The sequence below is a fragment of the Chelonoidis abingdonii genome, chromosome 15, assembly GCF_003597395.2.
Source record: "Chelonoidis abingdonii isolate Lonesome George chromosome 15, CheloAbing_2.0, whole genome shotgun sequence".
NCBI classification, from domain to species: Eukaryota; Metazoa; Chordata; order Testudines; family Testudinidae; genus Chelonoidis; species Chelonoidis abingdonii.
In genome coordinates this window covers 34,060,664-34,074,346 of record NC_133783.1, presented here as the reverse complement: position 1 = coordinate 34,074,346, position 13,683 = coordinate 34,060,664, and the positions used below count along the sequence as shown (strand labels likewise).

The following is a 13,683-nucleotide window of genomic DNA, read 5'->3' as shown; positions in this document are numbered from 1 at the left end:
GTCTTGTGGGGTCCCCCAGGGATAAGTTGGGGCGACTTGAGGGCTGATAGGAGCCAGAATCCTATCTGGTGGCAGTGAGATAAGATCCAAGCTGGTACAAGCTTGGGGGGAATCATAGTAAGCACCCAGATTTTGGACGCTAAAGTCCAGATTTGGGACGACGCTTACCACACCCTGATCCTGCATTCCTTCCAAAACTGCTGAGAAAGCAGTGCAGGGTTAGGCCCAATATACTTAACAGTACATAATATTGCACCTACGTACCAATTAAAATGCCTCCTATGGCCCTATGCATCCCCTCCTGTATAGTTTACTCCTTCTTCTGGCAGGAATACACTGCAGGGGACATGGATGTCACTTCCCAGAATACAGACAAACAATTAACTCTGCTTTTGCAGCATTAATGCATGTCCTGGAAAGCAAAATGTGTGCCAGATTCGGTTCCGGAATTTGCTTTTAAAGCCCTCCTTTCCACTCCATCCCTAAATCTTAAATTCACACAAATAATTTAGATGGAAAACATGAGAATAAAATAAAAAGTCCTGAATCACTTACCAGTCTTTCAGCCATGGTTAGGATTAGGTTCACCGGGTCTAGTCGATGACTTATGTCCTCCCAATAGGAAGTCAGTGTAACTACTGGCTTTCTGTTTACCCATGGCAGGTAATAATAGTAGTTACCTGATGTGAAACATTAATGTGTTAAGAGTTGTTTTTGAGAGAATGAATACATACTTTCTAAGGACTTGAAACTATCATCCTTAGTTATGTTGGAGTAGTATCTAATTCTGTGATTAGTTCCATTGATTTCAGTTGGCCTATTCACGCAGGCAGATATTATTCAGTGAGAAGATGACAGAATCTTGCCCTCATTTATCTAATGGATTTATATTTTTCAGGTAAAGTAGTGTCTCTTGGAGAATAAGCATTTGACTTGAATAATTAGAAAGCCAATAAGGTGTTTTTTTTAATCATCTGATAACATTTTTACAATAGTCTCTCCAGTAATTCACTTGTGAAAGTAGCTTTATATATATATTTTTTCTTTAAAATAAAAATGTTTGAAAATAATTTTATGAGAGTAAAATTATTTGCTTTGTCTAGTAAATAAAAAAAACATGAAAACAACCTAAAGTGTGCAATAACTAAAGTAAAAATTAGAAGTATTTTATGTTACTAATTGATCTAGTCTATCTGCTTTTAAGATGCCAATCACTTGTCTAAGCACTGAACAAGAGTTGTGAAGAAAGCACAGAAAGTTCAAAACAGTATTTTCGTCTTTCATATCCCTAGTTTTTCTGTGCTTGTGTTTATAATTTTTTTATTGGTGCCCAGGGCCTATTGACTGCAATGGGATGTATCAACCCCAAATTGGACAGGTTTCATGTGTAACTAATTACAATATATCAGAAGATATCCAGAGCAAATACAAATTTACGTATTACTTTCAATCATATCTTCAATAATCTTTCAACAAATCAAGGTTGTTGTGATCCTAAAATTTGGTCAATAAACAGATTTTTTTCCAAAAGAGAATTCTGTATCTTTATAGCCACACTTCTGTAGCATACTTACCATCAAATACAACACGGCTGTATTGAGTTGTTGATGCCAAAGGCTTACAGGTAGTGTCAAACTTGTTCCCATAATTACCAATGCTAACCTCAAACTGGATAGCCTCACCAATATCTTGCAGCATGGTAGCAGAATGAAACACAGCTGAAAGGCTGAACTTTCGTCTGCGCTGATATTTCTGTACAGTATTACAAAAGTTTTTGTTTTAATTAATTAACTGTATGTAATGGTAGAGGATTAGAGAAAAGTAGCAGTATCTACATGGAAACATCATCTATCTTAACACTTTTACACATTTCTGTGAAACGCACATATGTACATACACACACACACTCCAAATAAACAGAGGTAAAAATAGAGATGTGTAATAAAATAATACATTTGAAATAGTAAAGATTTCTTAAATCACAATTTCTATGCTGGGAGGAAGGGAAAGTAATTTTTGCAGCCATATAATCAGTAATTTTTGTGGGGAGGTTTTCTGATTGTATTATTAATGACACGAATAAATAAAGGATTTCATTATTACAATTTTAGTAGGTCATGTAATTCTCCAAAAACAGTAAAACCAAACATTTCGCATCCATACATATTGACAAGTGCACCAGGAATTACCTCAACAACCAATATGTCATCACTGGAGATCGCCTCTATCTTTTTATTCACAGATTTACTGTCAAGTATTGTAGATAGTTCAACTAGGATTCTGCCTCTGTAAGCAACTCCTTCATCCTGTAAGAAAATCACACAAAATTCTATATCTAACTGCTGGCCAACAAAATTGAAGTTGAAAGCCTGGCTCCCTTGAAGTTAATGGCAATACTGCCATTGACCTTAATGAGGTCAGGATTTCACACAAACTTACATAATTGAACAAATATAAAATAATCATGGACTTTACTTTCTATTATAAGGGAAGAGCACATATATTTAAGAAATAAGAAACAGTAAATGACAGATGCATTGTTTTGAATGTTTTATTCTGGACAGCACCAAAACCATTGGTATTAAGCAAATATATAGACTGGATTTGTAGAGTAATTGAAAACTAGTGCCCCTTAGGTTGAAGAAGTGGCTACTTTGGGACATATATACTACAAGCATCAAATGGGTAATTACTGCCCACTGGAGATCACATTGTAGCCCGAAGTAGATAGGTTTTCCTATAAGTTATATCCTTCAGCCTCCATACAATCATTAATCCTTCTGAAGTTACATTTTAATCTTAAGTATCAGAGGGACAGCCATGTTAGTCTGGATCTGTAAAATCAGCAAAGAATCCTGTGGCACCTTATAGACTAACAGACACTTTGGAGCATGAGCTTTCGTGGGTGAATACCCACTTCGTCGGATGCAATCCCGTCTGTTAGTCTATAAGGTGCCACAGGATTCTTTGCTGATTTTAATCTTAAATGACCTGCAGAATCAGCTGCTTTCTGTTGAGGCTTTTCTATATTAGTTCTTAGGATAATGTGTCCCTCTGTTTTAGACAACGATAGAGCTTCAGCAGTAATATGGGCTGCTGTGCAGAGCAAGTAATGGCCGTGGTCCTCCCCACTTGCAGATCTTTTGAGATCCATAAGGAAATCCCATAGCTCTTGGAGTATAAAAGATATCTAGAGAATCTGCAAGGGACCCCATGCCCTTGGCAGCATCTCTATGCCAGCACCGCTCCCTGAGAAACTATTCTACCAATGCCTCCCATTTGACCTGGCCCCAAATCATTCTTGACAGTGTCCGATTGTGGGCTGTAGTGTCAGTATTTTTACTTATATGAGAAAATCTTGTTGGTTTTCCAAGGGATAATGCCACACAGAGAGGCTATCCCTAGCCATGCCTAGTCATAAACCCCTTTCCAGAATCCCAGATGTCCAAATGTACATGGCTTGTGTGTACAGGCTCTGTGGATAGGAAGCAAGGTGGGAAGATGATACCATGTTGGCTCAAACCTATCTCTGTGTCAGATTTTGGAGATATTTTCTGTTTCTTTCATCCCATCTGTGGGGGAAATCTACTGGATGATATATGGCACTTGGAGAATTATTTCTTGGGAGTGGGCAGATGTATCAAGATCTATAGGGAAATCTCATTGATCTTGGCGCATCTGGGGAGAGCAGGACATTTTCATGGAGGCTCAGTGTCCTTCCCCACCCTCCATCTGATCCCCATCTCACTTTCCCATGACAGCATGTTTTCCTCATGGCAGTATGGCTAATCAGCAGGTCTCACTCATGCTCTTTAGCCAGTGCTCCACTCCCCTTTGTGTGAGTGTTCAAATATGCAGAAGGGGAGATAGTTCAAAATAAAGTTGGTAGGTTCAACCTTCTCTTATTGCTACAACATCACTGTGGGATTGGATGGGACACTGCCATGGAGAACAGCCATATCAAAATACTTATGGACAAGGGGTTTCTGTTGGACTAGGAAAAGAGGTTCAATATATCATGAAATTGCTGCTCTTCCCTTAAAATCCCTCATCTGAGATTTGTCTCATTTCATTCCCCTGTGCCAATGGGACTAGAGTGGGAATCCAGTGGCCTCAATCTATATGATCCCAAATGCTCAAAAGTGTGTATACAATTGAAATATCCACAAATAGAATAATATTCCTGTTCCATTTATTAAATAGAGACATCAGGCTAAGTGTACAGTATGTTATTTTGCAAAACCAAAAATAAAAAGTTCTTTCTTTACATTTGTCTTAAACTTAATTAAAACCAATTCAGTTTACATTATTGATAACAACAGTTGTTTTGATCTGTTTGTATTATAAAAGAGAAACTAACCTTTCCAGAGTTTAGTTCATCATAGGGGTCTGGGAATCCAGTGTATTCTCTTGGGCTTCCATAAAGGTTTAGGTAACAGGGCCCAAATGTTGGTAAAAAGCCCACCTCTGTTTCCCCTGTGTTCGCTAATAGGCAAACATCATCATTAGAAATTAACTAACCATCTTTTAGAGCCACAAGGATATTGAACTTTAAATTCAGATAGAGTAAAATAAATGTTAGATATTAGTTGTTAGTAAAGTAAGAACATTTTATTCCATGGCTGTATCCCAGTAATAGGAATTTAATATATCTATTTGCATAGATATATCTGTCCCTAGTTGTTTACATGGCTGTAAGATTTTTAAATTAGACAATACTTTATGCAATAAAAACCCCACAGAATAAATTGACCTTATGCTACATTCCCACCATCAAAATTTCATTTGTGAAAGATCAATACAATTTTAAAACAAAGTACAAATTTTAATGTAAAAAATATTTTCACAAATAGATTAAACTGAATACCTGATACCATTGGCTTTCACTTAAATGTACCATGGATTATGTTCTAGCTAACAATAAAGATGTACACAGTAGCTGGAAGGTTAGTGTTCAGCATCACAGAATATGCGTAGTTAATCCTACTGTTTTTAGTGTGCTACTGAAGTGACTCAAGTCTGTTAGTAGAAGGACTAATAGAATGAAAATTATTAAAGTATACCACAGTATATAACACTATTAAGTAGCCTATTCACCATACCGGGAGATAGAATAAAACATATTTTTTGTGCAAAATAGGAAAAAAATGAGATTTAGAGGCACTAATCTAAAAAAGATTTTCCATTATGCCAAAATAATTAAAAGAACTGCTGTATTCTTAGGTCTCAATCCTGCTCCCAATGAAGTCAATGACGAAACTCCCATTGACTGAAATTGGAGCATAACTTGGCTTGGAAGTATTAGATTTGTATTAGTAAATGTCAATAATGTTGATTTCACTGTACATATATAGAAACCAATTAAAAAGTATTTCCATGTGTAATAGAAATGTACAGATAGGCAAAGTCAGAAAGCAGTTGCTTGAGAACTCAGTAGTCAAAATCCAACAATTTAGACTTTTGAATTAACCTTGTTACAAATGGTCTAGTAAATGAACAGTAAAAATAGGTATGACTTAAGGATATTTACTTTGTATATTTTTACATGTGATGTTGGCAATTTGTTTTAACTGTTTCTACAGCTTTAACTGTCTGAACAACATCTGTCATTAAATAAATATCTGATCCTCCTCCACATAATTTCGTATGACTGTGAAAATTTAAATGCATGAAAATAGAAAAAAAATGCTTAAAATAATCAATTTTATCCATCAAAATTATAAAAATAAAAAGCTAAATTCTGTCCTGCCTAAGCATAACAGAGAGCCTTAATTTCAATAATTTTGCCTGAGAAAGGAATGCAGGATAAGACTCAAAATTAGATGTATAGTCGCTCCCTTTACTGCCTCTTTTGTGAAGTGACTGTCAGCCTGTGTATTACAAACTTCTTTTTGAGTGGCACAAAATTTCATTCAAAAGTGAAAGTCCACACATTCACTTATTTTTCATAGATGAATATTTGTTTGCTATGATTATTTTTGATGATTCTGAATACGGTTCAATAGAATTTATATACCAATTATACTCTAGAGCTAAAACACAAAAATGAATCCATAAGCATTTATTTGTCATTTTCTTAATTCAAATGGGCAGAATAATTTAAATCCTTTTTTAAAATGGCTGGGTTTAGAATTTGTGTGCTAAAACCAGTGCTATTTCAAAGCATTGCACTACAAAGACAAGACAAGGTGTTTCTAATGTAATGCTTACATCCCTTACCTATTTCAATACTACAGCTGTAATTTGAGTACTGCTCTGCTCTAATTTTTGTAACTTTATGTTCGATATAAATATCATTTGTAGATAGAAGTATTACTCATATTATTGCTATTGCCATGTATTATAGCAAGACTTGAGTTTATTAAACTGAGCAGGATACTGATGAACTGAAATGGTTGTAAGGCAGGATAGGCAAACTACAGCCCTGGGGCCACATCTGGCCCCTCAGACATTTTAATCCAGCACTCGAGCTCCTGCTGGGGTGCAGGGTCAGGGGCTTGCCTCGCTCTGCATGGCTCCCAGAAGCAGCGGCATGTTCCCCCATCCAGCTCCTATGCATACAGGCAGCCAGGGGGCTCTGCATGCTGCCCCCGCCAAAGCGCTGCCCCCACAGCTCCCATTGGCCAACGGGAGCTGCAGGGGTGGCACCTGTGGATGGGGCAGTGCGCAGAGCTGCCTGTCCGTGCCTTCGCATAGGAGCCAGAGGAGGGACATGCTGCTGCTGCTTCCAGAAGCTGCTTGAGGTAAGCATCACTCAGAGCCTGAACCCCTCACGCCCTCTCACGCCCCAACCCCTTGCCCCTGTCCTGATCCCACTCCCGCCCTCCAAACCCCTCGGTCCCACCTTCCTTCACCCTAGAGCCCACACCCCCAGCCAGAGCCCTCAACCCCCTACCCACATCCCTGCCCCAGTCTGGAGCCCCCTCCCACACTCTGAACTCATTTCTAGCCCCACCCCAGAGCCCACACCCCCAGCTGGACCCTCACCCCTCCCACACCCCAACCCCCAATTTCATGAGCAGTCATGGCCCACCATACAATTTCCATATCCAGATGTGGCCCTCGGGCCAAAAAGTTTGTCCACCCCTGTTGTAAGGGGAAACAGACTTTTGTTCTCTAGCTCTGGATTTAAGGGAGTTAATTGTGCCTTTATGCAACATTTGTGTATATGCCCTAAAAGTGCTCTTAAGGTTATTGGTGGGTGAACATATAAATAATACAAAAAATTAGAAATAAGTCAGCTATACATGCAGAGAAATACTCTACATTTGGAATGGTGCTTGAGATCAGGGGCATGATTCTGAGCTCTCTTCAGCTTTACCCTGGTGTATCTCCATTGTTTTTAATGGAGGTATTTCCCATCTATATTGCAGTAAATGAGATCAGAGTTAGGCTCCAGGTCTTTCATCAACACCTATCAGACTTTTCAGAAACTACTTTGGGGGAAGGCTAGCTCACTGGGTTGAGCATTGGCCTGCTAAACCCAGGGTTGTGAATTCAAACCTTGAGGGGACCATTTAGAGATCAAGGGGGCAAAAAAAAAAAAACAACTCAGGGACAATACTTGGTCCTGCTAGTGAAGGCAGGGGATTGGACTCAGATGACCTTTCAAGGTCCCTTCCAGCTCTATGAGATAGGTCTCTCTCGCTCTGTGTGTGTATATATATATATAAATGATGGCTTTGCCATAGGATAAAGCCAGAAGAATGTGAAGATAAAGGGCTAAATCCTACAAGTCTTTCACTGCCCCTCACTGACTACAGAGCAATATGTAAAGCTAGCTGGATAGTAAAAGGGAATATGAATGTCCAGTGTTTCTTACTGGCAAAACAAATGCAGTTGTGTCAACTTTGCAGAATGTACAGTGGTTCTGTGCCTTGTGCTTTGTCTGCTTCCAGGTTAGTAAACTTTGTCCATTTTGTCAAAGTTTTGAGTGGTTCACATTCTTTCATTTCTAAACTCCAGAGAGTGGATGGGGCCACAGGACTCCTAAATACTTTTACATTTTATATTCTGGACAGCTCATGTTACATTCAGATTATGTGGCTGGTTTTGTTTTTTTTTCTTAGTTGGGTTTGGACCACAGAGAGGTTCAGTCATAGATCTTTATATGAAACGAAATGACTTTACTATTGGAAAAAAAATCTGGAACTGGCCTGATGATCTTTTATTGTAGGTAATTATTAAATGCCTCAGCTTTTCTTACATATAAAGTCCTCAGAGTTCATTGAGGTTGCACAGGTATATCTGAAGACAGAATTTGGCCCATATTTACATCTTTCCTGAAGAATACTACTATAATCTACTATAATCTACTCTGAGTATCGACTTTTCCCTGATTATTGCAACTGTACAGGGATAATGTTGTTGGGAAAGATTAATGGTAAATGCAGGGTCCTGTAGAGATTTGTATATTGCTTATATATAAGGCCCTACTTAACTTGCAATGTTGTGGAAATTGCAGATTCTGCAATTTTAGGTTTTCACCACAATTTTGACAGCATGAGCCCCAAACCCCTGCTCTCTGCCCGGGGCCCCTGGCAGTGGAAGCCCTTGCTCTCAGCCTCAGCATGCCAACAGCGGGAGCCTCTGCTCTCAGCCCCAGGCTCCTGACAGTGGAAAATCACGGAAAAGTAATAATGGACTTTATTACCGGAAATAATAAGGTCCATTATTACTTTTCTGCAATTTTCCATGGCTTGCCTGCAACTCAGCTGCAATTTTTTGACAATCATCCTGCAATCCAAGTAGGGCCTTAGTTGTATATATTCTAAATCATGTTAAAATGAGCACGGCTGGCTCCAGGCACCAGCGCAGCGAGCAGGTGCTTGGGGCAACCAATGGGAAGGGGCGGCACGTCCAGCTCTTCAACAGCAAGTCCCTCAGTCCCTCTCAGAGGGAAGGACCTGCCACCGAATTGCTGCTGAAGAATGAAGCGGCGGCAGTAGAGCTGCTGCCGAAGCGCCGTCAATCACGGCTTTTTTTTTTCCCCTCGCCACTTGGGGCAGCAAAAATGCTGGATCCAGCCCCTGAAAATGAGTTTGCTTCAACAAACTAATCATCTAGATTTGGGGAAACGAAGCAACCTGGTTTCCTAAAGTGAATGACTCTACAACCTTAATTTTGGTTAAAGTTGTGGATACGGTATATTTTAGAATTGAATGTAAGGAGCGTAAAACTTTAGTGTAGGTAAAATTCACTCTGTACAAAGGGCTAACAATTGTCCAGACTTTTGGTGAGCCATTTTAACTGGAGTAGAACTTTTCTTTCAACCCTAAATATTTTAATTTTCCTCTGTTTCTTCTGTCTTACATTTTAATACCACAGAAGTAATCTTCCACTGCTAAATGATCTGGAAACACTTGCCTCTAATATTAGAAACAAACATAGGGATAATACTAAAAAAACCTTCTTTCTAAAAATAGATTTCTACGTTGAATTAATCTGCATGCTGTTGCTGGTAAATTCAAACAGAAGGGCATTTCTAAAGAAATCAATGTTGTTTCATTTAAAGATGGTATGTTTAAAGAGCTGATTATCAGAAAGGCTTGAAAATGCTTCATAAAAATGATTTCAGCTTTTATTCACTATTAGTCTATTTTTCAGTAAACCATGCTTGGTGAGCTATGCTGCACTTTTGGATCTGAGATAAGAAAACAAAGCATTTGGGTGGATAAACTTATTAACATTCAGTTACATTTCAACTGCATTGAAACTTAATCTGCATTTATTTCTAATAAATAAATGCAATTTTTAAGTTAATGATTTCCAAAAACAACTGTAGGTTATAATGCAAAGACCAATTTGTTCATAGTTAGAGTAAGTCAGGTTTCATTTTTCAGATCTATTTATCCACACAGTTAAGCATAAGCAAAAGAGCGGTGAAATCTTTTAGGCAGTTCATTATTTACAGGGAGCTCTACAGCAGCATACACAGTTGAGCTTTTCATTACTAACTGAAAAACTGCAAGCCATTTGTCAGAGTGCATAATAACTGAAACAACTACACGCTCAGCTCTAAAATGCAGCGCCACACATCAGCCAAATAGAAATATTTTCAAACCAATTCCAGTGCCCAAACTGATTTAAATAGTAAGTCGTATTTAATATTCTCCAAATGTAGCATTGTATCCTTTACATATTATTTAATTTTTTAAAAATGTTTATAAAATAGCTTGGTTTTGTTTTGAGACAATATTGCTCAGATTGGGTACTGGAGAGCAAAATCAAATTAAAGACCAAGATATAAACCTTCATATGATGAAGCCCCAGTTCCCGAAGATGAAAATTCTATATTATGAAAAGACAACAGGTTACATGACAAGAAATTATAGAGCTTAAAAATTAAACATATCAAAGTGCAATCTGCTTTAGAAGTATATCAAAGCTGAAGTGACTCTGGAGTGACCTGGAGTTTTGCTGCTTGAATAAAATGGGGTGTGGTATTTCCCTAGTTTTATAAATTCTAAACAGAGAAAGGCATGCCTAGGGCTATCATCAAAATACAGTTTTGGTGTCTGTGAGTTCCAGCACCTCTGTCTGAGTGCCACATATAAGATTTTTTATTTAAATACTTTTAATTACTATCTTAAAAACTAAAAATCACACAAAATCACTAAAAATCACACAAAATGATTTTGTGTGTCAAACTTTTCACTGAAGGAAACAATCATGCTACAGATTAAAACATGTTAGGATACTTTCATTTATTGGAATGATTAGACCAGTTCTAATCAGTTGATCTCTTGGAACCCAATTCTGCACACCTTGAAATCAGTGGGAGTGTTGCCATTGACTTCAAGGGGAAGAGAGTTGGGATCTTATATTGAAGATCTGACACTGGAATAGCAATTTTCAGAAGAGATGTTGAGTAACTAAGCACCCAGATTTCAAATCAGAAACACAGAAGAAATTAAGTAACTTTGTCACAGAGGAGAAGGCAGAACAAACTTCATAGGCCCTTTGATCCTGCAAAGATTAGCACACGTTTAACTTTATGCACATGAGTAGTTCTCAAACTAGTGTACTCATATGTATAAAGTTAAATACGTGCTCAAGTCTTTACAGGATTGAGGCCAATGTTGTTTTGTTTTTTAAATTACTTACCAAGCTTACTCATGGACAAGCAGGGCTGTTCTTAGATAACTATAAGGATGTTTCATTACATATATCAGAGAAAAGTACTAATTCAGAATTCAAATGATGGAAATTATTTGGGGCCAGCTTCCTTCAGGCTAACTCACCTTACTTGTTATATTAGGCAGCTGAATAAATATTGAGCATGATTTACTGTGAACTCTTCTATGAGGACAGTTAATATGCTGTAAAACTTTTATGACAAAGATTAAGCATGAATTTCTGGCAAAGCAACACAATGCTTGGCAAGGAGTTGGCCCACCTATAAATGGAATCCTACTATAAGAAGATGAAATTGCGTGTGTGGTTAGAAACATGCTCTGTGTAGATAAAGAAATTATTAACAAAATAAATTACAACATAATTGTAACTAATGGGAATAAACAAACTACCCTGAAATAGTTATAAACATAGCATAACAGAAACAGGAAGGAAATCTTAATTTTGTCTTTCCTTAACCATCTATGGGAAGAAAAATGTTGTTGGAGTATATTTTTATTGCAATATTTCAATAAGTTCACAGATCACACAAGCCCTAATAGACAAAATATCTCAGGAGGATGGAAACTTTGCCTACCTAGATGAGTTTTCTTGCAGTCATTATAAGTTTGGCTTTTTAGTTTTCTCAACAAGTAGCAGAACCAATTGACTGAATTGACTGAAAAACTTTGACATATGCTTGGCTCCACTTAAACAAATAATTTAATTGAAAACTATTGAATGAATCCAATGATTTGCAGTTTAGGTGGGCTCAGGCAATGAGATATAGAACTCCTCTCTTCTAGATCACTGGTCTGAGTAGTAACTAAGAGTCATTGCCATTTGATCACTGTTTAGTGGCATATGGGAAATGAGAGGTGGTCTTGGACCAGTTCTTACCAGATTGGTGTTCAAATCACTATTAGTGCCTTATAGGCAGTCTCATCAGGAAGACTGGCTAATCCCCTCTTGTCTTCAAGCTGTTTCTCCAAAATCAAGGTTTGGGCATGGTGGCAAGAAGTGGCAGGCAAGATCACATTTGCTATGGCTCCCCATTCTATACTGGTTCTGAAATAGTGAACTTCAAATTGGCCCCTTTCATAAATGCTGAATTCACTAAAAATATCTTGTAGCACTCTGGATTATATCTATACATCAACACTAGATCAACAAAAGTATTAAGTTATATGGAGTTTGAACTATTCAATAAAGTTTTCTGTGTGTACCAGAAAACTGAGTTTTGAATTATCTAGTATATTCAGAATACTTTCTTGAATTTTGTGAATTAATTATTAATACTTCAGTATCATAAGATTTTTCAAAAAGTAAAGTTACTGTTCTGGAAAGTGGCCAATTTGAAAGCACTGAAAACAAGATCTTTAAGCCACAGAACTGGTATAACCCAGGGAAGTCCAGCAAAGCAAACTTCCCTATGCTGTCCCACCATTTCTCTTACAGAAAATACTTGCTGAATTGTGTAAGCTGAATAACTCACCTTCTACTTCTCCACCAGAAGAAGCAATTTTGGAGAGACTTAAATACGTTGCTCCTACTGCATCATTTTTTGTAAGACGATCCCTATATGAAGTGTAAGATTGTAATTAAATGCAACACCAGTCATCCTAAACAGAGGCAAGCTACAAATGGCTAAATGTATTTACAGGGTATATATGTTTAGACCACCTGACATGTTTTATTAACAAAACACCAGATGACGTCTGGCTCTTACATAGCTGTATAGTAGGAGGAGAGAGAATAAGAGCTGCTCCCAGCACTGCAGAGTTCAAGGGTCAGGCAGAATTTCAGTCTCAGAACTGGCAGTCCAGCTAGAGGAAGTAAGTTGCAACCTATAAAGATGTGTAGTAACCAGAGATGTGCAATCTCTGTAAACTTGGGAACTTCAAGAGATATTCTGCTCTACTCCCAGGGGATTGGGTGGCTCCATATCAACCTAGAACTATGCTAACAGGCACAATCAGGCCCACAGTAAGAATAATAAAACTTGTAACTTGAGCATATTAATATTTGGCCCACATGTCCAAAAATTGTACACAGGCTTGATATACTCAGTATCAGCCAATGTCATGTTAATCAATATAATATACATTGCTGACTAGAGTTAGGCAAATAACTACAAAAATAGTCATTTAAATTTTGGAAATAAACATATTATAGAATTAATGTATGTTTGCAAATACTGGTGAATTATTTGTCTACAAGTTGGGCAAATAATGGGGAAGAACTGTAAAATAATTTTTTAGAAAGTTATTCTATAAGTATTATTTAACCCACTCGCATATTGATTGTACAATGCACAGAAATCAATGGTGTGCCAATGCCATACTATTTATGGCCCCAATGCAGGAAAGCATCACTGTTCAGGAAGGGTAATTAAGCATTTGCTTAAGTGCTTTACAGAATCAGGGCTTATGGTTCCAAAACCATTATACAAAAATAGGATTTTTTCTACTCAACACAATTTTATTTGGTTTAATACTTTATACAAAAGAGTCAAAACTCACCAGTCAAAAACTGTTAATCTTATTTTTTCACACATTGAGGGAAACT

At 37.5% G+C, this 13,683-nt stretch overlaps 1 protein-coding gene across 4 annotated transcripts in view; it reads right to left on the bottom strand.

Annotated features, from left to right (window-relative positions):
* The window catches only part of MYOF (myoferlin), a 128,477-nt gene that overhangs the window by 51,736 nt on the left and 63,058 nt on the right, over positions 1-13,683 (bottom strand). For 2 of the 4 annotated variants that reach the window (XM_032793123.2, XM_032793125.2), the window contains 7 exons: positions 13,638-13,681; positions 12,611-12,693; positions 10,252-10,290; positions 4,361-4,485; positions 2,190-2,306; positions 1,575-1,752; positions 556-680 (listed from right to left, as the gene is read on the bottom strand). In XM_032793123.2, the coding sequence (XP_032649014.1) occupies positions 556-680; positions 1,575-1,752; positions 2,190-2,306; positions 4,361-4,485; positions 10,252-10,290; positions 12,611-12,693; positions 13,638-13,681 (711 nt within the window). The remainder of the gene's footprint in view (positions 1-555; positions 681-1,574; positions 1,753-2,189; positions 2,307-4,360; positions 4,486-10,251; positions 10,291-12,610; positions 12,694-13,637; positions 13,682-13,683) is intronic. The other 2 variants (XM_075072695.1, XM_075072694.1) reach the window with 1 other exon arrangement.